The 27,205-nt window shown below is 40.3% G+C and overlaps 1 protein-coding gene and 1 long non-coding RNA gene across 6 annotated transcripts; one reads left to right on the top strand and one right to left on the bottom strand.

Moving 5' to 3' along the window:
* Nucleotides 1-11,350, bottom strand: LOC135744397 (uncharacterized). 3 transcript variants are annotated; one of them, XM_065262493.2, is made up of 7 exons: nt 10,736-11,340; nt 9,516-9,599; nt 7,964-8,052; nt 7,594-7,779; nt 6,741-6,878; nt 3,380-3,572; nt 1-3,270 (listed from the first exon to the last, which is right to left on the bottom strand). In XM_065262493.2, exons 1-7 carry the CDS (start codon nt 10,980-10,982, stop codon nt 2,954-2,956), a joined length of 1,254 nt encoding a protein of 417 aa, XP_065118565.2. In that variant the 5' UTR covers nt 10,983-11,340; the 3' UTR covers nt 1-2,953. The 3 variants fall into 3 exon arrangements, with proteins under 3 accessions (XP_065118565.2, XP_065118566.2, XP_065118567.2); XM_065262495.2 differs by having other exon boundaries at nt 3,029-3,270; nt 3,361-3,572; nt 10,736-11,350; XM_065262494.2 differs by lacking the exon at nt 9,516-9,599 and having other exon boundaries at nt 10,736-11,338.
* On the top strand, nt 10,823-26,526 carry LOC135744399 (uncharacterized). 3 transcript variants are annotated; one of them, XR_012336986.1, is made up of 4 exons: nt 10,823-10,962; nt 16,029-16,501; nt 17,065-17,164; nt 25,689-26,526. It is a non-coding gene; the product is annotated as an uncharacterized lncRNA (long non-coding RNA). The 3 variants fall into 3 exon arrangements; XR_010530740.2 differs by having other exon boundaries at nt 16,029-16,119; XR_012336985.1 differs by having other exon boundaries at nt 16,029-17,164.
* Nucleotides 26,527-27,205: the final 679 nt, after the last annotated feature.

A 27,205-nucleotide genomic window follows, 5' to 3' on the forward strand; every position in this document is an offset into this window, starting at 1 on the left:
TTAGCCATCCTTTTAGTAGACTGTTTTATAAATTAACTGAATAGCTGTCAGCTGTTAAATATAAGCACACAATTACAATACCATTTTAGGTCAACCAATAACCAACAATGCTTAATTTTGTTCAGTCTGTGGTGTAAAAGGTTGCATTAGCAATTAAAGAAAAAAAGTTTGACTGTATATTGACTAGACAGTGGCCTGATCCCCTTTTGATGTCTATTGTAGTGAACGTAATCACTGCTTTGTCATCATGACGATGTCTCTCTGTCTCATCATTATGGGAAGCTCTTATGTAACACTTGATGAAAATAACAAACCTAGAAAAATGTCACAGGTTGTTTGCTTTTCTTTTTTTTACCCCTAAACTACTTCTGGTGCTCATTGTATGGAATTAAACGGTAGTCAAATCATCACACAATTTATTGTAAAAACATTTCAAAACGCTGAATTGTCATTAAGGTTGAAGTATAGAAAACTGCTGATTGTAAATAAACACACAGGCATAATTATTGCAACACCCCTTTAATAGTATAATATAATAGTGGAAGTCTTGGCTTGATTTTCAAACCGGGTAAAAGATGGTACATGCACTCTTAAAGGTGCTAAAAGTGGTTCTTTCCAGTGATGCCACTAATAAACCATTTTCCTTTACAAAGAACCTTTTGTGCAACATAAGGTCCTTATCAGTGATGGGCAGTAACGCGTTAGAAGTAACGCGTTACTGTAATCCGATTACTTTTTTCAAGTAACGAGTAAAGTAAGGGATTACAATTGCAAAACCAGTAATTAGATTACTGTTACTTCCCCGTTAGCAGGCTGCGTTACTGCGTTATTTTTTAATCTTGATTTTGTTTCGTGAGACTCTCTCGTGTCCTGACGCGAGTCGAGTGACAATGACGTATGAGCGCCGCGCCGTCAGTCAGTGTATTGTTGAACGTGAGAAGACAACATGGAGCGCGGAAGAGAACAAGACTATGCAGCGTTTAATGCTTGGAAGTACCGACATTACTTTGAGTTAAACCCAGTTAAAGGTGACAAAAACATCAGCGTCCGCTGTACACTCTGCGTGGGAATAAAACTTCTATCCACAGCGAAAAATTCCACCTCAAATCTAAGCAAACACCTAGCAAGCCGGCACAGGAATGTGAAACTTACTGAAAATATCCCTGAACCTCCAGCTGACATGACCGCTGCGGCTCCATCTCATACACGTTCACGCGAAATCTGATGTAAAACAACAGACTATATATCTGTATTTCATGGATTATACGCAGTTGTGGACAAACTGACGTGACCGCTGCGGCTCCATCTCACGTTCACGCGAAATCTGATGTAAACAACAGACTACTATATTTCATGGATTATACGCATTTGTGGACAAAAATTGTCATTTGATTAATTTTATTAGACGGATTTCATGGATTATTCACACATCTAAAACAGACCGGATTCGACTCGCGATCGTTATAAGGTAAGAATTCCCATTTATATGCAGCATGTTGTCATCTGGACTTCTGTAACAAAATACTACATTTGTTGCTAGAGCATATATCTCGAAACAGAGACCATACACTGATGCTAAACCCGTAGACCTTTTAAACGATGTATAGTAATGTTGATATTAAATTAATATTATTAATGTTTGTAGACAGTCGGCTATATAGATATTGTTAGCAGGCTTAAAAAAACGAATTAGTGCGCGCCGAGAGGTTAAAACAGAGAATGTTTCATTTGATTCAATTTTAGATGATGGAATATGCAGAAAGAATATAATTAGGCTGAAAGGTCTTGGCCCTGTTGCATAAAGCACCTTAAGTTTTTCCCTTAAGTATGACACTTGGGGTAAATTCCCCTTACCTACAGTAAGAGAATAATTTAAGGGTGTTGCATGCAGTATAATCCCTGAAATGGTTCTCTTAGGTAAGGGTAATCGTTAAATGTTTCACGACAGCGACCCAGGTTTATAAAATACTATTGTTGCCATGGAGATGCAACAGAAAAAGCTTAAGGTTTTTTTGCAACACCCTTAAGTTTAAATGAAACATAAGGGTGAATTTAAGGGAAAATTACACTTAAGGTGCTTTATGCAACCGGGCCCTGTTGCTTTATACTGTAGTATATTCAGGTCGTGCATCATGTTTTTGAAAAGTAATTAGTAAAGTAACTAGTAAAGTAACTAATTACTTTTGAAAATAAGTAATCAGTAAAGTAACGGGATTACTTTCTTAGGGAAGTAATCAGTAACTAATTACTTTTTCCAAGTAACTTGACCAACACTGGTCCTTATAAAGCCATACTGTTATCCCTGTCAAATAACCTTTAAGAATCTTTTTCTTTAAGAATGCACACTTCTTTTTTCTTTAAGAAGTGTAATTTTAACACTTTTTTGTGGGGTGTAAAAAAGGGACACTCCACTTTTTTTTGAAAATATGCTCATTTTCCAGCTCCTCTAGAGTTCAACATTTTGCAATCCATTCAGCTGATCTCTGGGTCTGGCAGTACCACTTTTAGCATAGCTTAGCCTAATCCATTGAATCTGATTAGACCATTAGCATTGCGCTAAAAATAACCAAATAGTTTTGATATTTTACCTATTTAAAACTTGACTCTTCTGTAGTTACATCATGTACAAAGACAGATGAAAAATGTAAAGTTGTGATTTTCTAGGCAGATATGGCTAGGAACTATATTCTCATTCTGGTGTAATAATCAAGGACTTTGCTGCAGTAACATGGCTGCAGGAGGCTCAATGATATTACGCAGTGCCTGTCCCCTGCTATTAAAAGTTACCAAGTGAAGATTCCAAAATGAAAAAAAAATCTAATGTTTAACTCTAGGGGAGCTGGAAAATGAGCATATTTCCAAAAAAGTGGAGCATCCCTTTTAAGATAAGCTGGAGTATTTTTGAGATAAACTGAGATGGACTGTTGTAAAAACATTTGGTCTTGGATGAGAATTATTGGTTTCCTGCTGTCCTGACGGACTTGTATCTATGCTGTTGGGCCACAAACCGAGCCTTCTCTATAGCCAGTTCAGTATCTTCCTCACTGATACCCTGATGCCACACAGCCCTGACTGCATTTCCAACATGAGAGAACATCAGCACCCGGACCCCCTGACCCAGAGCCTTCACCTCCTGCTCATCAACCCTTGCCATACGCTCACAGAACTCATGTAGGCTCATCCGCTGGTCCTGAAGCCAAAACCTTACAATGTTTGTTTCCACAGTGGCAAGGTCCAGCTGGTACAAAGGAGGGTGACACTGTATAAGCGCTACAAGGAAAAAGCAAGAGAGATTAATTCAGAATGAAGATGCAGTGCATCACATTAACAGTTTTAATGCAATGTTGAAGGTTTAAGGACCTGTGTGGGGTTCGGTCACCTTCAGCAAAGCGTCTGGCGTTCCTGTGGTCCTCTTCCAGTCTGCCAATCATGTCTGACAGGGCAATCCTACCAGCTGCTGCTAAAATACCCGCTTGGCGCATTCCTCCTCCAAGTGCTTTGCGAGCACGAACTGCTCTCTCTATGAAATCTTTTGACCCACAAAGCATGGTTCCTACAGGTGCCCCTAGCCCCTGCCAAACAGCAAATCAAATCAAATAAGCTTTTACATTGCTGGGTTTTTCAGCTTTTTGAATGTAACGTTAAAGTAGCAATAGAGCAAAACAATATTAAATTATCCAAAGCAACTTAAAGGTGCATTCAAGGTATACATTTTTAATAGATTTAATTAGGTGTGTTTCCTGGGATTTGTACCGACTACCTTTGCATTGCTAATGGAAACATTTATCTTGCGTTGAAATAAATGGATGTCCATTTCCATTCAAGCTGCATTTATGCATTTTATACAAAACATTCAATATGAACTGCATGCACATTTAACATCTGAAAAACATCTGAAAAAACTGAATACATGGTCTCGACTCGAGATGTGTTTTTAAACGTTGAAATTTGAAAAGGTAGACTGAAAAAAAAAACTTGATTGAAAAACCACATGATTGAATTGAGTTTTCTTAAAATAAAATTAACATTAATTAACATTAACATTTCATAAAAAAAATTTATTCCTTAATGTTAAAATTTAATTTAAAGAAAAATTTATTCTATCATGTGGAACCTGTATTTTTCAGTGAAAAGACATTTAAAAAATAGATTTTGTTTAAATACATAATTTAGCATTTTGACTTAATATGCCCCAACATGCATTTTACGTTCTGATCTCTATATACTGTACAACTGGTTTGTGCCAATGGGAACCACAAGAGGTCAAGCCAACATAAGTTTTCAAGCAGCCATATTGGTATGCCAAACCAAAAGAGGGCACCATTGACTTACATTTAAAATAATTACCTAAATTTACCCGGTTTTGTCAGTAGCATAGCAGTACTTTTTAGTTGTAAGTTAAGTTTTATTTTCTGATGGATTTATACCGACCTACATCGACTTACAAAGTTATATATACCACCAGGGGTGGTGATGGCGCAGTGGATAAGACACACGCCTTGGTGTGAGAGACCCGGGTTCGAATCCACTGTGACATACCGGGAAGGAAGTAAAGGCATTAAAAATATATAAGCAATGTGAGAACAGTTTGTAAAATCCTTAATTATGGGAGTGTATTTGTTTTACTGGCAGACACCTTAATACATAAATAAATATATATATATATATATATATATACACTGCAGTGTGTCCCTGTTGCTCCGGAGGCGTGCAACCTCTGACATATATAGCAATTGTTAGTCGCTTTGGATAAAAGCGTCAGCTAAATGAATAAGTATATGTAACATGTATACATCAGCGTAACCATATAACTAGAGTTATGTTTATTATGTTATAGTGCAATTCATGTCTAAGTTAAAATACATCTGACTGGTTCGTATTTTTGAAGAGATTTTATTTAAAAGTGCCATAAAATGTAAAACTGTATTATGAATAATAAGAGTTCTGTATATTATAATGACATATCGTGAGCCTCAAACACTATTGTTTTCTCCGTCTTATGTAAACCTTGTGCATTTAAAAGACAGCTGGAAAAGAGGCCAATCTCAACATGACACGACTGTGATTTTACAGTCGCGTGGGGATGTACGCCCCAACATAGACACGTTTAAACACATTTTTCCCGTGTTTTCGCTGATTTCACACTGTACACAAATTCTGCCGCTCTGTCTTTTGCCACTCAGTGGGCGTAACCGCAGTCACTTTCGGTGAAGGTGACGTCACGTGCATATTCTATATTGACGTTACAGTCACATTTTGCAGGTCCATAATGAAAAACCACTTACACTCAGAAACATCCATTTCCAATATCTAAATAATTGATTATTCCTCAAAATCTGCATCTTCATCTGATATAGGCTCAAACATGTGTTTACACAAACTCAGAGCTACTCATGCTATTAATCATGACCCTTTTAAATAAGGTAATAATTATAGACCATTTAATTATAAAGGCAAGAGTTGTAAATGGACATATAAAACCATTTCTGGATAATTTCTGCACTTAATAAAGCCACATACTGTACTTTCTATGTACATATCAGAGAACAATTTAACATATTATTTCAATGCATTTTTTGGCACCTTTAACCCTTGTGGGTTGTTGAGGCCATTATTGTTTTTTTTATGTCTTAATTTGGCCACAACTTTCTCTGTGTTTCAACAAATGGAATGATTTTTGTTGACAAATCTTATATTTACACATATTTTGGGAAAATGCTTTGAAATTTTTCAAAAACTCAACAATATACTGTGGGCAAATTATACCCTTTTGGGCCACTAAAAAGCCACTAAATTAAACAGCTGTAGAAATGTATCGGATGAATATATATATTTTTTTAATTCATAAATCTGATCAAAACTACCAAATGCTTTTAAAAAAATCCCATAATTTTAACTCTTTAATTGCCAAGTTTATAAGTGGTATCACTGATTTGATAAAAAACACAAAATTACAGATTTTCATTATAAAAAGTGTTTCTGGACTGGATTTTTTTTAACTTTTCCACAGTCTTGGGCTTGTCAAAGATTGGTAAAAACATTGGCTTTGATGCATTTTTAGTTTTTGTGCAGCATCAGTTTTTTTCTCCCTAATTAGTTGTTTGTGGCTTTTTTGCCCCAATGACTTCCATTATAACAAAATTTTTGATTGCAAAGCCACGACACTATATAATCATGCATTCTTGATTGTTGGTGGTTTTTCCTTTTGCTAAGAGGAAAATTTGTCATTTTTACTGTTGATCACCATGTGGCACCATTAACCCTTTAGTAGGCCTGTGCAAAAAACAGAGCTTAATTTCAATGACGTATGGTGTGTGCGTGAACAGGCTGTGTGGTGGCATTTAAATTACGCTTACGGATGAGGGACAAAAAAGGCAACGTCTGTTCGGACCGAGATCTATGACTGGTTGAACATTTTTGGGTCCTACGCCTTTCACAGATAACATACATTTTTACAAATACATTTAAACAACCTAACATAGTGATTGCTATTAGGATGTGAGGAGACTTTTACCAAGCATAACTAAAAATGTTTCTGGATCAAATCAGATACCCTCCCTTTGATGTTATGAAGGATAAAACCACTGACTTTATTATCCCCTCTGCTCAAGATTAAAGTACAAACTTAATTTGACTAAAACACAATATTTTAACTCAAAATTATACTTTAATTAGCATTGAAAGTGTACATATCTGAAGCAGAACAGCTGAGCTACATGACATATAAAAATATTTCTTACCTTGGATAGACACACACTGACGGAGTGGCAATGTTGTAGTATTATTGAGGGATGAACACCCTGAGCAACGGCTGCATTCATTAACCTCGCTCCATCCATATGCACTGCCAGACCAAACTTATCAGCCACAGAGCGAAGCTTTCGGCAAGAGAAAAATGTACAGTTAGGTCTGTAGTCTTTTTAAAAAAAAGACTTTTTTAATTTGATTTTAGTTATGATTATTCAGTTATGCTTGGAATTATTTTAAAAAAGAATGATGAAGTGCTTCATATCAAGGCTGCATCTCACGTCAGCTTTGGAGCTAAAAACAATCCTGGAAAATCTTAGTGTTAGGCTGTTACACACAGCAACACTCTTGCATGCAAAGCCTTTTTTAAACTGCCATTGGGTCCATAGCACATACATGTAGGGGACACCAATGTGATATAAATAAATAAAAAAACACAAATTCCATGACTGACTCAGACATGTGTTATTTTTCGATAAGACGCTAGTGTGTTGACTTTATAAGGGTGCTGCGCAGGCCAGATGGCATATGACCACAAAGTACCACAAGAGCGTTTCGAGAGCACACTGCCCCGTATGCTTTCGAATTGATTTTTTTACCATCCATCTTATCCCTCTTAGAACATAAAGATGAGGAGTCATTTTACCACCAATCTTTTTCCTCTTATCACCCAATAAATCTTTATGTTGCTTTATCAGTCGGCATTGGCCACTTAAAAAAAAAACAATATCGGTCGACCACTATGCACTTGCACTAAAACAATGTAACCAGACATGATCATATCACACAATGCACAACTTTTTCTCTCACAAACAATTAATGAACATATATGTTCTGGTCACTAACCTCCTGCAGGAATAAGACTGGAAGGACTCGCCCTCCCTGAATATTGTGTGTGTTTTCAATGCACACCAGTCGAGTGCGTGGGAAATGCGGGTTAGGGTAACCATGACGGACCTTGGAGATCAGCTGGTCTAGATCAAAGGTGCCATCGGCTAATGTATTCACTGCTACAGAATGGACACCTGCCAGCTACAAAGATAAGAGAAGACAAGAGCACATTTCAATTCGTCAACTATAGGACCTTTTGCCCTCTATGGACTTCTTAGATGTATTAATGATACCAAGATTTTTTCAAAAGAACAAGTGAAATTAGATTTGTCATTTAAAAGAAAATGGATGTTAAAGAAGAAATGTATCACTCCGTTATTCATACCTGTGCACTTCCACCCTGCTCATAGATATAAATATGAGAGAGGTCACCAACTATCATCTCATCTCCCCTTTCTCTGCAGTGGACCATAACTAAGAGAGAGGGACAGAGAGAGATGTGGCTGTGAGATCAAACTGTGTGTTGGAAAGATATATAATTAGTATACATTTTGCCCTCTAACCATAACGAAATATGTTATGGTTAATTTTTGTTAAACCATGAATAATACTCTAGTAAAATGCACAATGAATACTGTAATAAAACCAATTTGACAATATAAAACGTCAAAAACATGGTTAATTTTCGTTAAGGTAGTTGTTATGCCATTCTTGTTACTAGGGTCACAAACGATCGTTACCTGCCACTACTTCCGTATCGATTCGGATGCACTTTTGATAGTAGCGTGACGAATCGCTTTTGATCCGTGATCCAAAAGGACACATGTCACTCGTGGAGTACGTAGAGTGAAATGTAGCGGGGTAGAGGTATGCACGTGACGTCACCTTTACGCCCACTGAGTGGCAAAGACAGCGCGGCAGCATTTGAGTACAGCGTGAAATCAGCGAAAACACGGGGAAAACGCGTCTAAATTGGAGACTGCTGTTGTGCGATAGACTGTACTAACAGATTAACAAGAATTCGGAGCCATCATTTTAAAGACTGCCAAAAACACCGAAAGAAGAAGTAAATAGATCGTCTTTTCCAAATACGTTCACTTTTCGTGTGTCCGTCTCGCGGGCGCACAACTTGCGCGCCGCGTTCTCTCTTCATAATAATAATGTTACTAAATTCTGAACAAAAATTTCATTCAAAATAGGCTTGTATCGTGAGTAAATGGGTGACAAATGAGAGCTGCCCCTCATCTCACACCTTTGGCAGTGCGCACTCCCTCAAGAGTGATAAGTAAAAAGTACCCGGATGTTATTCAAAAATGTAATACAAATGTAGCAGCCTATATAGTACTACTGTTTTAACGTTCGATTAAGTCATCTAATTCAGTACCTACTGTCACAGTATGCAATTTTGGACGCAGAGTAAGTTTAAGCAATTGTATTTTACTCAGTTGGTATCCAAACATAGTGGTAACGCCAATCGATTCATGTCTTTATACACCACTGAAAACAGTTTATTATACAGTTATAACACATTATTTTGCATTTCTGTCAATGAATCCTCCTGATAATGACACTAAGTAAATGTGCCAACCAGTCACTCTGTTGTAAGTGCACCCAATGATACACTTATAAAGGGTTTTTTTATGTTTCCTTTTTTTTGCGTTGTATACATTTATTTAACCTCAGCCAACTAAATTCTGGTGACCATGACCCAGCTAAACTTGAAAGACAAATATTTGTCTTTCAATTTTCTAATTTGAAAGACAAATATTTGTGTAAAAAAATTAATTAAAACAAGTAAGCTTAATTTTTAGTGTAATGCTGCTTAAGACAAAGGCCACAAAGCACTGAAGCTTTTACCAAGTTACAATTTAACAAGTTTTAATGTTAAAATAAAACAAGTTATATTAATAACTCTCGGGATCGTGCTCCAAACCTACCTGCAATTAGATTACCCATCGTAACTGTAGGGACAAATAAAGCAGCCTCCATACCAAACATATCAGCAGCTTCTTTTTGTAATTCTGTAGAAAAGGAATGTTGTTCAGTTGTTTAAGCATAAACATAAAGTTTCTGTAGCTCAGCTAGTAAAGCATCGTATTAAAAGCACAAAGGTTTAATTCCAGGAAGCACACATCAAAGCAAATAGCATTTAGTATTTACCCTAGTACAAATAGCGATATGTGCTATTTAGTGCAAATATACATTAAGTGCAAATAGCAACAAAAAGTATTTTCTTTACATTAATTATAAATAGTGTTAATAACTATTTGCACTAAGTGTTAATAGTAAACTAGTGTTAATAGTTACCAGCAGTTTACCCCAAGGAACTTTGTGATGGCTGTTTTGAACTTGGTTGGAAAAAAAGGTGGCAGTTAAGTGTTAATATTCACTCAGTTCAGCTCCTAAACTATGCAGCATAAGTTAAATTGACAGGAACAGATCACATCCATTGTATTGCTTTATACTTTATTAGGGTGGGGAGAAAGCTATGCCATATAATCAGAAATATATGATATTTTTCGACTTTAAAGTTCAAACATCATATTCTTAATTGACGGAATATATTTCACATTAATCGATTTATTTAATCAATTGATTTTATTTAAAATTACAGCACCCCCACTTCCCGCGTCCATGATATAGTGTCTTTAACCTAGATATTTAAATAAAAACTTTCTGATTAAGCTCTTGTATGTGATGGCAAACGAAACAAAACAGTAAAAAAGGCAGTGGGGGATGACTCCTTATAATTCCCTTAAGGAGTCATCAGATCCCCCTGCTGAAAATAAAAATAGAAACATCACTGAAATTTTATTTGGATTTAATGGTTATAATAGAAATTGTATTTGTTTTAATGGAAACTACCATGGTATTCTTGGGTGTCTCTAATGTAATGCGTGTTATTGGTTGATAACCAATAACACCATTAAATCCCAAAGGAATAAGACCCAAAACACACTAGCTACATAAAGAAATATTTTAATGGGTTTAATGGTCAACAGCTGATGGCTCATAAAGTAATGAAAAGCATTACATTTGTGTTTTTCAGCAGGTTATATGGTCAAGTGCTTTTAAAAATAAAAATTATATGAATAATGAATGAACAGAATTTTATAAAGAGTGGTAAAACATTAGATTAGGAAAAGTCATCTCTAACCATTAACTGTCGGGTCCTCTGCAAACACATCATCCCCGAGCTCTGCCTTCGCCATGGCTTTGCGCATGGCATCTCCGGGTTTGGTTCCCGCGTCGCTCCGGACGTCCACAGTGCGCACACCTGATCCCTGGATCACCTGAGGTAGTCCGCTAAACAGAGGCGCAGGATTCATGTGGAAAACACGCCGATGTTTGGGCAAGAAGTGTCGGAATAAATGAGCTGAACAGGTAAATGTTTTGGAGTTCATGTCTTCTTTTCAATTACTCTATATAAGAAGCGTAGCCAGAAAAGAGACTCTGGGTGTACATTTGAAAATCTGGGTGTGCCACATTTATTGTCATAATACCAGGGCTTGACATTAACTTTTTTGCTCACCAGCCAAAATGGTGTTTTCCGAAGTTACTAGCCACTCAGCATTTTCACTGGCCACAATTTTGTTGTTAGTAAAATACATTTTATGATTAAACTTGGCATCCTTAAATGACTTTAATAGTAGATTTACTTGATTTAGCTAGATTAGATTTTAAACCCTTAAAATGCAGATTGACCACCCAAATTAAGACTATATTTATTAGCTGGAATGGTATATCAGTATCATATATTTAGCTGCATGAAAAACATGCTAGTAAGGCATAAATAGATTAACTTCTAATAAATATATTAAAGGTGGCGCTGGGGTGTAGAAGATTAACTAAAAAGAAAAACACAAAAACCCTCGACAAACACTTTAAATATTTATTAACAGCAGTAAATAGTGTCAAGACATGTAGGCTACATTAATTTTACTGTCAATTTGTTTATGCAGATTGTATTTTATAAGCTTGATCATGGTTTAAAAGTGATTTAAGACTTCAAGGCTGTTAAGAATTTAATGACTATGTCGAGAGGGCATTATTGTTGCCTATACTGTATAAATTAATTATGTGCGAACCTTTCTGCTCGCGGGTTTCCTTGGACAAAACTGGGACGTGTGCATATGAATTTTTCTCCGCTTTTGCTCCAGAGAGTGTGCACACAATTTAAATCTCTTCAGTAATTGTTTAATCTTTCCCGAAGTGTGTATGCGCTCAGACTGCGTTCCGTGCATTCGCAAAATCTTCTCCATGATAAATGAAAACAGCGTTGACGCGTGCGGGTGCGAGACGGGCGCAGAAAAAACCTCAACCCCTACTATAGGCCTGCGCTGGATGCAGGGAGTGCTCATGGGAGTTGTAGTACTAAATATTTCAATTTTCAACTTTATTGGCATGATTGTGACACTTACAATATTGCCAAAGCATTATACATAAAACAAGAAACATACAATAACACAATATTAACAAACATTAAGGTTCAATTAAGGTAAGGTGCTGGGTGATGGATGAAGTACTACTGCAAATAAAATAAAATCAGAGGATATTTACAATATAAAGTAGGCTTTGAAATATAAACATTTGAAGTATACAAATGTACATTTATGGAGGCACATGAGAGGTAGAATAAAAGTACTGTAAGAGATCAGGTGTACAGTAGGTGCAAAGTCCTTGATTCACTTGTGGCAGGAAAAATAGTTCTTACTCGTCAGATTTCAGTCAAAATCAAAAAGGTTTAATCCAAACATAAACACAAAATTATACAAAAATCCCTTTGTTCTTGTATCACCTATAATATTACAATTGTTACATTTGTAACTTGCGTTTCCTATAACGCTTAAACCTAAGTTGTATACACAAAAGACCGCAACACGGTAAGAAAACTGTTTCTCCTTATTTCCTAACTTGCACCTGCGCAAACTAGTTCCACCGCAGGTGGGCGTAGCGAATACAGAAACGAAACCGAAACTACACATTCACTAATTAGAAATATAAGAAATTATACTAAAACATAGGACATATCAGAATTGCTTCTTAAAAATAAAGTTACAACAATTTTAGTTTGTTATTACTTGCAAATCAACACTATAAGCAAACAAGTATAATATACAAATTATTAACATATTAATTTGGCTCTTACATCAGGGCTGTAGATTATTTCTGATGGTGTGTCTGAATTTAGCAGCAGCTGATGGGTGTCTGTCTTCCCCCAGTAACATCTTCATTTAATCTGAATCTGAAGAGCTATGAAACTCTGGTATGAGCTTTGAGATTTTATCAAAGTGTTTTTCTCTAAGCTCTTTATACCACAGTAAAGGAGAAAGTGTGTCTCTGTCTCGATCTCGTCACTGTCACAATGGACGCAGATTCGCTCTTCTTTTGGGAGCCATGTTTGTCTATGTCGGCCTTTCTCTATTGCCAGACTATGATCACTGAGTCTGTATTTAGTGAGGACTCGTCTCTGCTTTACATCTCTAACTGTGGAGAGATATTCTGACAGACTGTATTTTCTGTTTAGTGCCCGATAACATTCTAGTTTGCTTTGGTTGATTTGGTTTATTGTGGTTTGTTTGCGTTCATTTGTGCTGGTCTGGAGTTTTAGAACCAGTTGACAGATGGGACTGGTTTTAGGTCTCTTCTCTTGGGTTTTAAGGGCTTCATATTGAAGTGTGTTCGGGGGACTTGAGTTTAAGTGTGACCAGAATTTAAGGGAGCGTTTTTGGATGTGAATTAGGGATATCTGCCTAATTTAGCCCTGCATGCATTAGTAGGTGTTTTTCTATGAACTGTTAAAATATTTCTACAGAATTCAGCATGCAGGGATTCCATTGGATGTTTGTCCCATTTGGAGTAATCTGTTAGGCATTGTGGACCCCAAACCTTACAACCATAAAGAGCTATGGGCATTATTACACCATCAAATATTTTACACCAAACTGTAGCAGGAATGTCTGTTTGTTTAAATTTGCCTTTGATGGCATAGAATGCTCGTCTAGCTTTCTCTTTAAAGGAATAGTCTACCCTTTTGCCATATTAAACTATGTTATTAGCTCAACCTAGACAAATTAATACATACCAATCTTTTTTCAATGCGTGCACTCTACAGCGTGTTGTGAATGTGTTAGCATTTAGCCTAGCCCCATTCATTCCTATGGTACCAAACAGGGAAGCCACCAAACACTTCCGTGTTTTCCCTATTTAAAGACTGTTACATGAGGAGTTATACCAGTAAGTATGGTGCCACAAAAAGAAAAAAATTTTGGTACCATAGGAATGAATAGGGCTAGGCTAAATGCTAACACATTCACGACACGCTGTACAGTGCACGCATTGAAAAAAGATACGTATGTATTAATTCAACTAGGTTGAGGTAATAACATAGTTTAATATGGCAAAAGGGTAGACTATTCCTTTAAGTGAATTTACCGCGAGACCAAAACCGCTGATTTTTTACCCGAGATAGTCGTAGTGTAAGGTGTGTTCTAGTGCAGTGTTTCCTAGAGTAAATGTGTATCTGTTATCCTGTAATCTTGCTTTTTTCTGGAAAATCATAATTGTAGTTTTTTCAGATTGACCGTCAGGGCCCAGTTTTGACAGTATTTCTCCAGCAGGTCCAGGTGTTGCTGTAAACCTTGTGCGTCTGACAATAGCACCAGATCATCTGCAAATAGCAAAGTGGCTAGTGGGATTGTCTGTCTTACCCGCCACAGCCGAAATCTACCCGCATTTGGCGGGTGTTAATGTCAAGCCTTGCATATTACTGTGCAAAATAATTAACCATGTATAACCATGCTATAACCATAAAGTTATCAGTGAGAAGGCAGAGGCAGATCCATATGCAAAACTTTATTAGACAAATAAGCCAGGCAAAGGTGAGTATCAGAATCAAAAATATTCAGACAGCTTTTGCTCATTGGTTGGCGCAGAGCCAGAGACGGACGCGACCAGCGCTTGTATATCACACCTATATGCAGTGTTTTCAACCAACCACATAATGTTTATTTTATGTTTCAAACATTTAAATACACATAAGTAGGCTACTAATAAAAAATACATTTGTAGTTTGTAAAATACACACTGACGTCTATGGAAGGGAAGCAGAAAAAACAATCTATTCAAATGTAATTTGTCGCTTATTTATTCATATCAGACACACATAGCGGAACTATAAAGTCTAACGATACTATTCTTTTCCCAGTTCAACAGCCACTTACTTTCAAGTTTTTCAGGAGAAACTGGGAAATTCAGGTGCTGTAATTCGGTTGATAGGACTCTCAGAACTGCAATGCTCATCTCATTATAGATCAATAATTTATAAAGGTTTTTAAATGAAGAATCGGAATATCAGACATGGTAGGCAAGTTAATGAATATTTTTAATAAAAAAGGAAAAAGGAAATAAAACGAAAAGCATACATCTGTTAGTTATTGTGGCTGCGGTGTGTCACGTGACGCATCTACCAGTCTCACAAAGTTTCGTAATAAAGTCACGTATTTTTTAATTCTTTTTTCGTGATATTATCACGAATTTGCGCGTTTTTTCGTGATCGTATAACGAATTCCTGTTTTCGTGTGATTATCATGTATTGGTTACTCAACTGCTTTTTCCTATTTTTAAACCATTGTCGCCTCGGTTTAGGGTTAGATTTGGTGCATGCATTAGAATGTCACTTTATACATTGGTTTATACAATTTTTTCTGATTTATTTTTTATATGTCGCCTGGTGTTACGGTTAGAGTTGGGTTTGGGTAGGGATTTCATTTTATGTAAATCTAACCCTTAATTGAAGCGACAATGGTAAGAAAATAGGATGCATCGCCATGGACACAAGGGGTCAGTTTAAAGGAACAGTATGCAGGATTATGGCCAAAACTGGTACTGCAATCACGAAACTTGTGGCTAAAACTGGTACTGCAATCACACAACTGGTGACCAATACACAACGTGACAACATAAACATCAGTCCACTTTTTATATGACAATATCCTGGGCAGACCACTGTTGTGAGTGATATAAGTATTTGAAATGAAAATTATTTCTTAATATCTAGTGACATATCAGGGCCATTTTATGATTAATTGATATAAATTTCCTACATACTGTTTCTTTAAATATTTTTTAACTTATGCGTGAAAGGGTTGATTTTAAATATATATATATATATATATATATATATATATATATATATATATATATATATTCTAAGTGAACAACAATAGGACAAGTTTAGTAAACTTTTATATTGAGACTATAAAAATGTTTAGGTGTGCTAGCTGCCACTTTGAGTGGCCAGCCCAGTCACAGGAAATTATGTACCTAGTCACGTAATTTTTTAATTCTTTTTCTTGATACTGTCACGAATTTCCATGTTTTTCGTGATCATATTCTGTTTATGTGTTATTGTCACGGTTACTCAACTGTTTTGTCCTACTTTCTTACAGATCCGGTTCCCCTCGAAATGCCGACAGGCACAGTATCGGCTGCTACTCTGGCACACCTTGCCACACACTCCAACCAAAAAATTCAGGGCAGGTCAGGGCAAGTTGTGGTGCCAAAATTTTTTTTATTTACGTTGGGTTGTTTTTTCAACCCAACTGCTGGGTTGAGACATTTGGATTATTTTCTCGTTGGGTTAAATGTTGGGTAATTTTGAAGCAGAGACAACTTAATAGATACATCTAGTCGTTTCTCAATATTACTTTCTCTGGTTCACAAAATTTATTTTTAAGATAAGTTCAGGCGAGAACATATATGTATTATGTTCAACCGCAACCACCGGATTTCAGTTTTCTTCTTCCCCAGAGAGAACTCCTCCCCTCCCCCACACAAACAGTCAGCTAAACTCTTGCTTCTCAGTGCAACGCTACCTGAAACGGGAATTTACTATCACCTCAGGATTCATGAACGGTTTTTCGTAATTATCTTTGATTTATTTGAAGGAACAATGTTTGTATCATTGTTTTTAATCTATTAAACTATTTCTGAATGCAAAAGTATGCAAAATGATGGTTCACATGACATAACTGTTATTAAACTAGTTTTATCAGCTTCCGTTGGCTAGTCTGAAATGCCCAGTAAATCTAAACTATGTTTATGCTTGTTTTTAAATGATTTAAATATTTTGTTTGATCAAACGTTTTATGAAATATTTCTAAAACATGGCTCGTTTCATCATTTTAGATAACAGGTAACATTAACATATTCAGAAATCCAGTCTAAAACAGATAACGTAAATATGAGGAAGACACGTGTACGTTTTAAATAAATAATCGTTTGCTGTAAACGTTTAAATCAAACTGATGTTTTTAATCTCATGTTTAGATTATGAAACTTTAGCCTTGAGTTCACAGACAGGGTCACACATTGTGAACTCTCATTTGGTCTGTCTAAGTTACACACATTTTTGTCTTTTTTAAATGTTTTTATTTCTGAGAAACGATGCCCACTTAAGTCACAGTTCTGGCTCTTTTTCCACAGACCCTGTAGAGATGGATAAAATATGGATAATTTTGTCCTGAAGAAGCTAAACAAGAGAACTTGGAGGTTCTTATACCAGCTTTTACCAAGTTCTTTACAGGTAACATGAAAATGCACTTGTTTTTCTTTTATTTTTCGAAGTTATATGTTGATATTACAATGAGGCATATCAAAGCATTTCTTTATTAAGAATTCCTGCTTATTTTGCTGTAAGTAATTTTCAAAAGTGGTATGTAAGGTTACACGATTAAAGGAATAGTTCGGCCAAAAAATGGTATTAAACCCATGATTTACTCAACCCCAAGCCATCCGAGATGCATGTCCATAATTTTTCAGACAAACACATTTTTATTTATTTTAGAAAATGTCTTAGATGTTTCAGTTAATCAAATGTGAAGTTACAGGATCCACTCCTTCAAGTCCAAAAAATGTGAAACAAAGAAAGCGCCGGAGCCTATCTTTAGCCTAAACGCGATTTATCCTCTCGACCAATGAAATTTCGATGAGCGTTCTACCCAATCCAATGGCGGCACTCTGAACAGGTTTGTTTGTGTTCATTAATTTCGCGAAATGAGTGCTTTAAACGGTTTTAAACACTTTTGATGGCCTTGATGAGCCAGCGAGACCTACACCTGAGGTAGAAAACACAGACTGGACAAAGAAAATAACAAAAAACAACAAAAAAAGAAGTTTTATCAAGGTGGCGCATTAATACTGAGGTGCAACCTTCCGATGTCTCTGATCAAGCCAATACGGAAGTGACTTCAAATGCAATTCATCGACTGGCCGCTAGAGGCAGGCTTCAAAAGGGAGTTAATTCCCATATACCCCCATTTTAAAATGGCCAACTTTACAGTAGAATAGTGTAAGAAAGGGACAGCAATCACAGTTCAAATTGCAAAATAGCGTTTAATCGCCAACAACGAACGTTTCGGGCTAAACGCCCTTTTCAGCGTGTAATGCCGATTTCACACATTAATCGCAGGTGTTCCCTAAATAGGGTGTTCACCTCTGACCTGTATACAATACCTCTCCAATAGAGTGAGCTCAAGTTACAAGCAACCATCAAAATACATCAAAATACTTTTAAGAAACATCTCTCAAAATGTACAAATACACTGATATGCAATACAAAAAATTTAAAGTAGAAAATAATAATGTTTACAGCCTGGTACAAAAATAGTTCCCTTTCAATACGGTTCACTTCGCATTGCGTCAGTTTGCTGACGCTATGGGGGGGAAACTCCTGTTTACTCCGTGATTGAAGCCTATTGGTTAACGTCTGTAGAAAATACAGACCAATGACGTTTGAGCCCGCGCGGGGGCGTGGCACACGTCCCTATATAAGCCGGTGAAATACGTCAAGAGCTCATTACTTTTCTCCTTCAGCGCGAACCTTCTCGCTGCTCCGAAGAAGAAGCCCTTACTCGCCGTCGATCCAAGCACTGCAGCGGACTACAACACACCAGCGTGTTCCCCTGCCGCTTTCCGGTGAGCCTAAAAGAGAGTTATCTAAAAGAGCAGAAGCGCGTTGAGATAATGTCGCTTCGGCATTGCGGCTCCTGCCGAGCCCCTTTGCCTGTGGAGGATTTCCACAAGGAGTGCGTCATCTGTCTGGGTCCTGCCCACGCCGAGGCCGTACTCGCCGAGGCGGGCTGCGCCCACTGCGAGCTCCTTCCTATCGCGGTGCTGCGCTCCCGCCTCGAGATCTTTAAACGGAAGGCTTCCCGTGCTCTCCCGCCTAAACAGCAGCGGAGCCGTGAAGCTGGAAGACGCCCTGAGACCGAGTCCACGCCGGCTCATCCCCCGCGTGCTCTGTCTCCCCGCCGTCACCCTGTCACCTTCGCCCATGAGGACCTACGCCCCCTGCCGAGTGCTAGCGGCATGGTTTCCTTTGGGTCCGGTGACAACTTGGAAATGATGTCATCCTCTGAGGAGTTAGAGGATTGGGCGGCTTCGGATGACGACGCCCACGCAGCCGCCGCTGATGAACCTACCGAGTCGCGTCCTCACGACTCTGAGCTCATCCGCATCTTGACGCAAGCTACGGCGGAGCTCAACATCAAGTGGTCGCCGCCGTCAGAGCCTCAACTCAGCCGGTTGGACGAGTGGTTTCTGCAGCCCGGGCGCCGTCAATCGTCCCGCCAACGGCAGGCGCCGTTTTTCCCTGAGGTTCACCAGGAGCTCACCAAATCTTGGCGTGCTCCCCACTCCACCCGAGCTCAGAGCGCCGTCTCCCACGTCCTCTCCGTAATGGACGGCGCCGACGAACACGGCTACTCCAAGATGCCGCCGCTCGAGGAAACTGTCGCCGCCCATCTCTGCCCGTCTTCAGCCGGCGGATGGAGGGCGAAGTTGAACCATCCGTCAAAGCCCTGTCGCCTGACATCGACCCTGGCGTCGAAATCTTACGCCGCCGACGGCCACGCTGCATCCGCTCTCCATACGATGGCGGTGCTGCAGGTATACAAGGCAAAACTCCTCCGTGACATGGACGAGACAGGTCCGGACCCGTCGACCTTTCAAAACCTGCGCAGCGCGACTGATCTGGCCCTTCGCGCCACTAAAGTCGCCACTCAGGCTGTAGGAAGAGCCATGGCCAGCCTGGTTGTTCTGGAGAGACATCTGTGGCTGAACTTGACGGAGATCAAGGACACGGATCGGGTTGCCCTTCTTGACTCGCCCGTGTCACCGTCGGGGCTCTTCGGCTCCGCTGTGGAGGGGTTCACCCAGCGCTTCACTGAGGCACAGAAATCGTCGCAGGCTATGCGGCATTTTCTACCAAAACGATCTGCCTCAGCGTCTGAGACCGGCCGCCCAAAACCGCCGCCAGCTCAACGCCCTAAGCCAGCGCCAGCTCAGCCCCAGCAGAGAGCTGAACCGGAGGTCAAGCGCCAGCGTCCTGCACGACCGGCTGGCCCGCCTCGACGCCGCGGTCCCCGTCCTCGGATTACGCTGGACCCGACGCCGGCGCCGCCTCCCTGAAGAGAGTCTGAGGAGGAAAAGAGGCTCTGGTCCCGCTTGGGCCGGCCCGCCCTCGAAAGTTCTGCGTGTTTCAGTCCCCTCGGGCGCTGGACACACCCTTGCTGTAACAGCGAAACACAAATTTTTACCTTTCCACAAAAAGAGCAAATTTCCTCCTCTGTACACACAAACACACACACACACGGCTTAACGTCCATAAGCATATCGACGCTCGCCGTCAAATTTCACGTTTGGCAATCCACCCCCGGTATGCCGGGCTGGATTCTAAACGTAATCCAACACGGTTATTCACTTCAATTCGCCCGGAGACCACCCCGGTTTCGCGGCGTTCTCTACACCACTGTCCCAGACGATCGTATGCAGATCCTCAGGGAAGAGGTGCGTTCTTTATTACTAAAAGACGCGATAGAGACGGTCCCGGCGGATCAAAGCGAATCAGGCTTTTACAGTCGTTATTTTCTCGTTTCAAAGAAAGACGGCGGCCTCAGACCGATATTGGATCTACGCGTTTTGAATCGCACTCTTGCCAAACGGCCGTTCAAAATGCTTACAGCCAGACGAATCATGGCGTTAATTCGACCGGGCGATTGGTTCATATCAGTGGATCTGAAAGACGCTTACTTTCACATTCCGATAGCGCCACGTCACAGGCCGTTCCTAAGATTCGCGCTCGACGGGACAGCATACCAGTACAAAGTTCTGCCCTTCGGATTATCTCTGGCACCACGCACATTTACCAAATGTGCGGATGCGGCTCTCGCCCCTCTCAGACAGAGCGGCATCCGCATATTAAATTACCTCGACGATTGGCTTATTCTAGCACAGTCAGAGAGGGAAATTACTGCGCACAAGACCGTTGTACTTCAGCATTTGGAGAATTTGGGGTTCAAAATCAACCTCCAGAAGAGTTTGCTCACCCCCACGCAGCGAATCGCGTTCTTAGGCACGACGCTCGACTCATTAAAGATGCGGGCATGGCTTACACAGGAACGCGCGCTCACGGTCAGACGCGAGGCGGCATCGTTCAAAGCGGGTTCACATCTCCCTCTCAAACGATTCCAAAAAATGCTGGGTCTGATGGCAGCAGCATCCCCACTAATACCGTTGGGAATGCTGTTCATGAGGCCGCTTCAGTTTTGGTTGAAAGCGAAAGTTCCGCCCCGTGCTTGGTTGTCGGGCCGCTTATTAATCAAAATCACGTACAGCTGCGTGAAAGCGCTTTCGATATGGACATCCCCTCACCTTTTCCTCTCGGGCACGGAGCTCGGCTCCGTGAGCAGGAGGAAAGTGGTGACTACGGATGCGTCTGCGACGGGTTGGGGCGCTCACTGCGACGGCGAGCTCGCCTTCGGTGCGTGGAACAACCAGTTGTCTCAGCTACATATCAACCACCTCGAGATGTGGGCGGTTATCTTGGCGCTACGACACTTTCGACCGAAACTCCAACATCAACACGTTCTAGTGCGGTCGGACAGTATGACGGTGGTTTCGTTCATAAACCACCAAGGAGGGCTGAGATCTCGCTCCCTATCCAGGCTGGCGAAACGGCTTTTATTATGGGCTCACGCGAACGTACGTTCGTTAAAAGCGACTCACGTACCGGGTGTAGCCAATACGGGTGCAGACATTCTCTCGCGCAACGGTCCGCCGCCGGGAGAATGGAGACTGCATCCTCAGACGGTCGAGAGAATATGGACCGTCTTCGGCCGGGCGGAGATCGATCTGTTTGCATCAGACGAGAACGCGCATTGCCCGATCTTCTTCTCGAGACATCACGATGCCCTGTCGCAAGCATGGCCGGCGTGTCTTCTGTATGCTTTTCCTCCGGTGGCTCTGTTACCACAGGTCCTTCAGAGGATAAGAGAGACGAAATGCGCGATAATTCTGGTCGCCCCGTTTTGGCACAATCAACCATGGCTCCCCGACCTATGGCAGCTGAAAACATCAGCACCATGGCCAGTACCGCTGAGGAAAGACCTCCTATCTCAGGCGAGAGGGACGATATGGCATCCACAGCCGGAGCTATGGAATCTACACGTTTGGTCTCTGAACGGCAACCATCACGCCTTTCAGGACGAGTGTTAAATACTCTAACTGAAGCTAGGGCCCCATCTACCAGGCGCCTTTACGCTCAAAAGTGGTCTATTTTTTCTGACTGGTGCACGACGAAAGACTTAAACCCAAACACCTGTGAAGTGGAGCGTATTCTCTCCTTTCTGCAGGAAATGCTGGACAGCGGTCGCGCGCCCTCGACGCTTAAAGTGTATGTGGCGGCGATAACGGCGAATCACGCCCTTATCGCCGGTCGCACCGTGGGAAAACATGATCTCATCATTAAATTCCTCAGAGGCGCTCGCAGACTAAACCCACCGCGACCTAACACGGTCCCGTCTTGGGATTTGTCCACGGTCCTGAAAGCGCTGCGCGGTCCGCCTTTTGAGCCCCTCGAGCAGGCTGACCTGCGCGCTCTCTCGTTTAAAACGCTCTCCTCCTGGCGTTGGCATCGGTTAAACGAGTGGGCGATTTACACGCGTTTTCAATTGACCCGTCGTGTCTGGAATTCGGTCCTAACGATAGCAAAGTGATCCTTAGACCGAGAGCGGGATACATTCCTAAAGTTTTGACCATGCCATTTAGAGTTCAGGTGGTTTCACTTCTCGCCCTTCCGACGGCGGACGGCGAACAAACCCCGAACACGCTCTGCCCCGTCAGAGCGTTAAGAATATACACGGACCGTTCTGCCTCATACCGCAAGTCAGATCAGCTGTTCGTAAGCTTCGCACAACATTCCTTAGATATGCCGCTCACTAAACAGAGGCTATCTAAATGGATCGTCGAAGCCATTGCTTTGGCTTACGCCTCCCTGAATGAACATTGTCCAGTTGGTTTAAAAGCTCACTCCACGAGGGGTATGGCTTCATCTTGGGCTTGGTCTATGGGGATTTCCATCGTTGACATTTGTAACGCGGCCGGCTGGTCCTCGCCGTCTACGTTTGTCAGATTTTATAGCCTGGATGTCCCTGCCTTACAAGCACAGGTCTTATCGGCTTAATGATTCACGCGACTGCGTTTCTGTATGCCTTCACGGTGCGTTGCTAGCTCACCGTCATGGCTACTTATTAATAATTTATGCACAGCTCGCGGCGCGCTCAGGGAACCCGCCGTCTCGTGCTCTATTGTATATGCATCATGGTGCGTTTAGAAACTTCACTGTATGCGTATTACTGTCTCATATATGGTGCTTACACTTGCGCTCGCTAGAGCTATGTATATGCTGGGTTAGGGCCACATGCAGTGTCTCTCCGGTAAGGGCACCTCAGTCCGTTGTGTATGCACGGCGGGATGGGATTACGTTCCCCCATAGCGTCAGCAAACTGACGCAATGCGAAGTGAACCGTATTGAAAGGGAACACTTAGGTTACTCACGTAACCCCGGTTCCCTGAAATAACGGGAACGAAGCATTGCGTCGCTGGCCGTGCTACAAACGTCTACGCAGCGAGTGTTATTCGGCTGCGCGCTTCAGTCGAATAATAATGAGCTCTTGACGTATTTCACCGGCTTATATAGGGACGTGTGCCACGCCCCCGCACGGGCTCAAACGTCATTGGTCTGTATTTTCTACAGACGTTAACCAATAGGCTTCAATCACGGAGTAAACAGGAGTTTCCCCCCCATAGCGTCAGCAAACTGACGCAATGCTTCGTTCCCGTTATTTCAGGGAACCGGGGTTACGTGAGTAACCTAAGCGTTTTTGGTCTGTATAGCTAAGCTTGCCCTTCATGACAACTGTGAGGGGGGTAAATATTTTTGTAACCCCTCTGTTTAAATTATATTAAGCTTTAAAGTTTTGCATAATTAAGGGCGTGGCCACTTGAGTGAGGGGTGAACAGCTACTGCGGTCACTAGAATCGAGCTAGGCGGGCGTGGTTTCAGCAACCAGACACCTCAGCTTCACCCACATCCCGCCTCTTTACCCATTTTCAGATATCCGCGAGTAATGCACGATGACGGGCAGCTAAGATTTTAAGCTTCAAAAACCATAGATATATACACTAGATGTCGCCTTGGGGTCCTAAGCATGCGTCAAAACCGCTGCCATCTTAGAACAGGGGTCCTGTCATAGGAAGTAGCTAGGTAACGCTGCTATCTCTGATGCGGGGCTCCCCTGTTTCAAGATGGGGGCTCTAGTTGACACATTTGGTCCAATGAACTGCCGTAGCCAAGGCGACATCTAGTGTACATATCTATGTTCAAAAACTATCTTTACAAACCAATGGGTGACGTCACTTTGTTTCAGAATTGGCTCGTTTAATACCGTTTTGTAGGTTTCTCCTTCGCAATAAAGTTTTTTCCTGTGAAGAAGCCTGCGAGCGTAACAGGAAAAGTACTGAATAGTTTGATACCCTACTGATAGATAGACTGGTGTTTGATACATTGACTATTATAAGGTGCTATGGTAGATTGTGTGTAGTGCAAAAGTACAAAATGTGGCTAGTGAACAATGCAGGGATATCTGCAAAGCTTTGCTTTTTGGATTGGACATATGAGCGTGTTGTTACATGGTATGTCATTGAGAGCAGGTCGAGGGTAGCTGTGTGTGCGTGCGTATGTATAACTCCTAATGTCTTTGAGGTAAATAAGAAACTCTTGACGAGAGAGAGAGAGCGAGAGAGAGATATGTGAAATATGTTAAGCAAAACGCCCTGCTAAGGAGAAAACTGAAATGGTGGAGGGAGTGATAACAAGTTAGTTATGTTTAATTCTGTTTATTTCATACTGGCTCCAATGTATATCAAAATCTGAATAATTTACTTTTATTCATTTATAGTATTAAGAGTCCCTGATTATATGTTGCATGTTGTCTTATTTGTGTTTTTTGTTTTTTAAAGACAAACCATCAATTTATGGAAAAAATATATGGATTTATAGCGTTTGAAAAAAAATAACTTTGAATTTATAATCAACAATATTGTTGTTTGATTTAATAATCATTATTCAACATGTTCAAAAACATTTTTACAGAATAAATTAAAATATAAACAATATGTGTGGGTCTAGGTAAAAAAATAACTTTTTCTAAAAACTATTGAAATGGATTTGTAGCGTTTTGGAAAAGAGCTCCTCTTGCTAAGAATGCGTTCACAATAATACTGGTTCACACGCACTGACGAGGACGAGCTCGAAGGGAGGTTGCTCGGTGGTAGTGGGGAAGGGGCATGGAATTGAAAACATTTTAAATCAGCTCAATCCTCCAGCTTTAATTTGTCCGAGACAAGCGTTAATGACCAGCCCTGTATTTGTTACATAATATATGCTAATAAAGCGTTGGCTATATTAAGTAATAAGGGCAAGTAGCAGCTGCAGGATGTTGTGAAATCTGAAAATTTGGCTTTTTCTGCCAGGTAGAGCGACATTGCAGAATCTGAAATTACTGTGAATCTGAGTTGTTGGCATGAACAAAGGGTATATTGCAAGGTTATTGAAGTAATACAGAAATGTATAAATTTCATGACAATTAAACTAGAAGCTACATTTGTGTGTATGAAAAATGAATTGGTTGGTTTTGTATAATAATGCTGCATCATGCATTTAGAGTCTTTGCTTGCATTCTAACAAGTGTTTTGTCTGTTTTCAACAGGTTGGGACCAACATAGTTAGATTCTTGTGAGAGGCTAAGGTGACAAAACCATTCCCTTTTGTCCTTGGCTTGGAAGATCTGTGCCATCAAGCCTTCATCTTTTTTGACAGACAGTCACTTCAGCAATACACCCTTATTGGTGCTGTTGACATGTTTTAAACTTTTTTTTATGTTTTGGACATTAATTTTACCAAGCAGTGCACACCAGTGTGGGTGTTTTTGCAGACCGTCGTTTACAAATTTCCAAGAACGAAGTCCCCTAAGAAGTCTGTGTAGTTATTTGTCATGCTAAAGTGATCAATTTTGTTGATCATTTGTTGCCTGTTTGTGCAACTTTCTTATTTGTTACATTAACCGTTTCTTATTACAAGGTTCTCTTGTCTATTGATAACATATCCAACATTAAATTTACAAATGATTAAACCAATGTGTACGTGACATTTGTCCTTTAGAAACTGTCGGGGCTTTTTTCTGTGATAACCTGCTGCCAATACATTATCCCTTACTTGTACAACTTGTAGAGGCTTTCTTATAAGCCTTGGCATGCAGGGTGGTAAGGTGTTCTTCACTCATAGCTTGAATTGGAATAAACAATGTCCACAGGGCGTTTCAAAAGTGTGGGGGATGGATAACATTTTAAATTTGATATAAACACACCAGAAACACGTGTATGTGCACCTGGGATGGAATTAAGCACCACCCATGACACAAACACACATTCTCTTCCTTCATAGACCTCTTTCACTAACTGTAACATTTATTTTTCATTGCTCACCTGTGAAACTTTCTGTGCCTCTCTCTCTCTTTAAACTGATGCCTTCTGCAACCTCATCTCCTAAACAAGTGATAAAGGAATAAGGCTGTGGTACTAGCAAACCTTAGTGAAACTTGAAAAGTAATATATTAAATTAATGCAAAAATATATAATGGTAATAGGCTACTGTTGTTTAATGTCAACATTTATCAACGTCCAGCTTTCAACTTCACTTACAGGATTTCTCTTGAAAAAGGTGTCAATCTTCTCCTGCCTCTTTCTTTTCTGTATCTTATTGATAGTGGTAAGCTTGATAGTGACATGGGTCTGACAGGACTGTGACTGCTAAATTTTGCTACTTGTGCCCTGAAAAGCTTTTCTCTGGTGGGCTAAATAATGTAACAATTTACCGTTTTTACATTAAAATAATATAGGCTACACTTTTCTTTCATTGTTTGCATACCTGTTGAAGAACTATGTCATCATTTCTCATTTTCTCTTCTCAACAAGTACAATCATACAAAACAGGTAGTATTAACAAAGTATTCAGCTAATTAACAAACAATGCTCAAAAATATCAAATCGATTGCACTAGGAATAAACCCATAAATACACTGCTTAACAATTGCAATTTGTCCCTCATCCTCGTCAATTTAGCCAGCTACTGAACAATAACCCAATTAGCATTAGTCCCAAACACATATCAAGCTTATTCAAAAACCTCAAAAGTATAGAGTTGATTAAAGTGTTTAATAACGTTTTT

Source organism: Paramisgurnus dabryanus, chromosome 1, assembly GCF_030506205.2.
Source record: "Paramisgurnus dabryanus chromosome 1, PD_genome_1.1, whole genome shotgun sequence".
Classification (NCBI taxonomy): domain Eukaryota; kingdom Metazoa; phylum Chordata; class Actinopteri; order Cypriniformes; family Cobitidae; genus Paramisgurnus; species Paramisgurnus dabryanus.

Excerpts from the sequence above, each read along its gene's own strand:
- LOC135744397 (XM_065262493.2), bottom strand. The coding sequence starts at position 10,982 with ATGAACTCCAAAACATTTACCTGTTCAGCTCATTTATTCCGACACTTC. Across the intron at positions 9,600-10,735 it reads AGAGGACCCGACAGTTAATG|AATTACAAAAAGAAGCTGCT; the intron begins GTTAGAGATGAC and ends CCTTTTCTACAG. Across the intron at positions 7,780-7,963 it reads AGCAGGGTGGAAGTGCACAG|CTGGCAGGTGTCCATTCTGT; the intron begins GTATGAATAACG and ends TTATCTTTGTAG.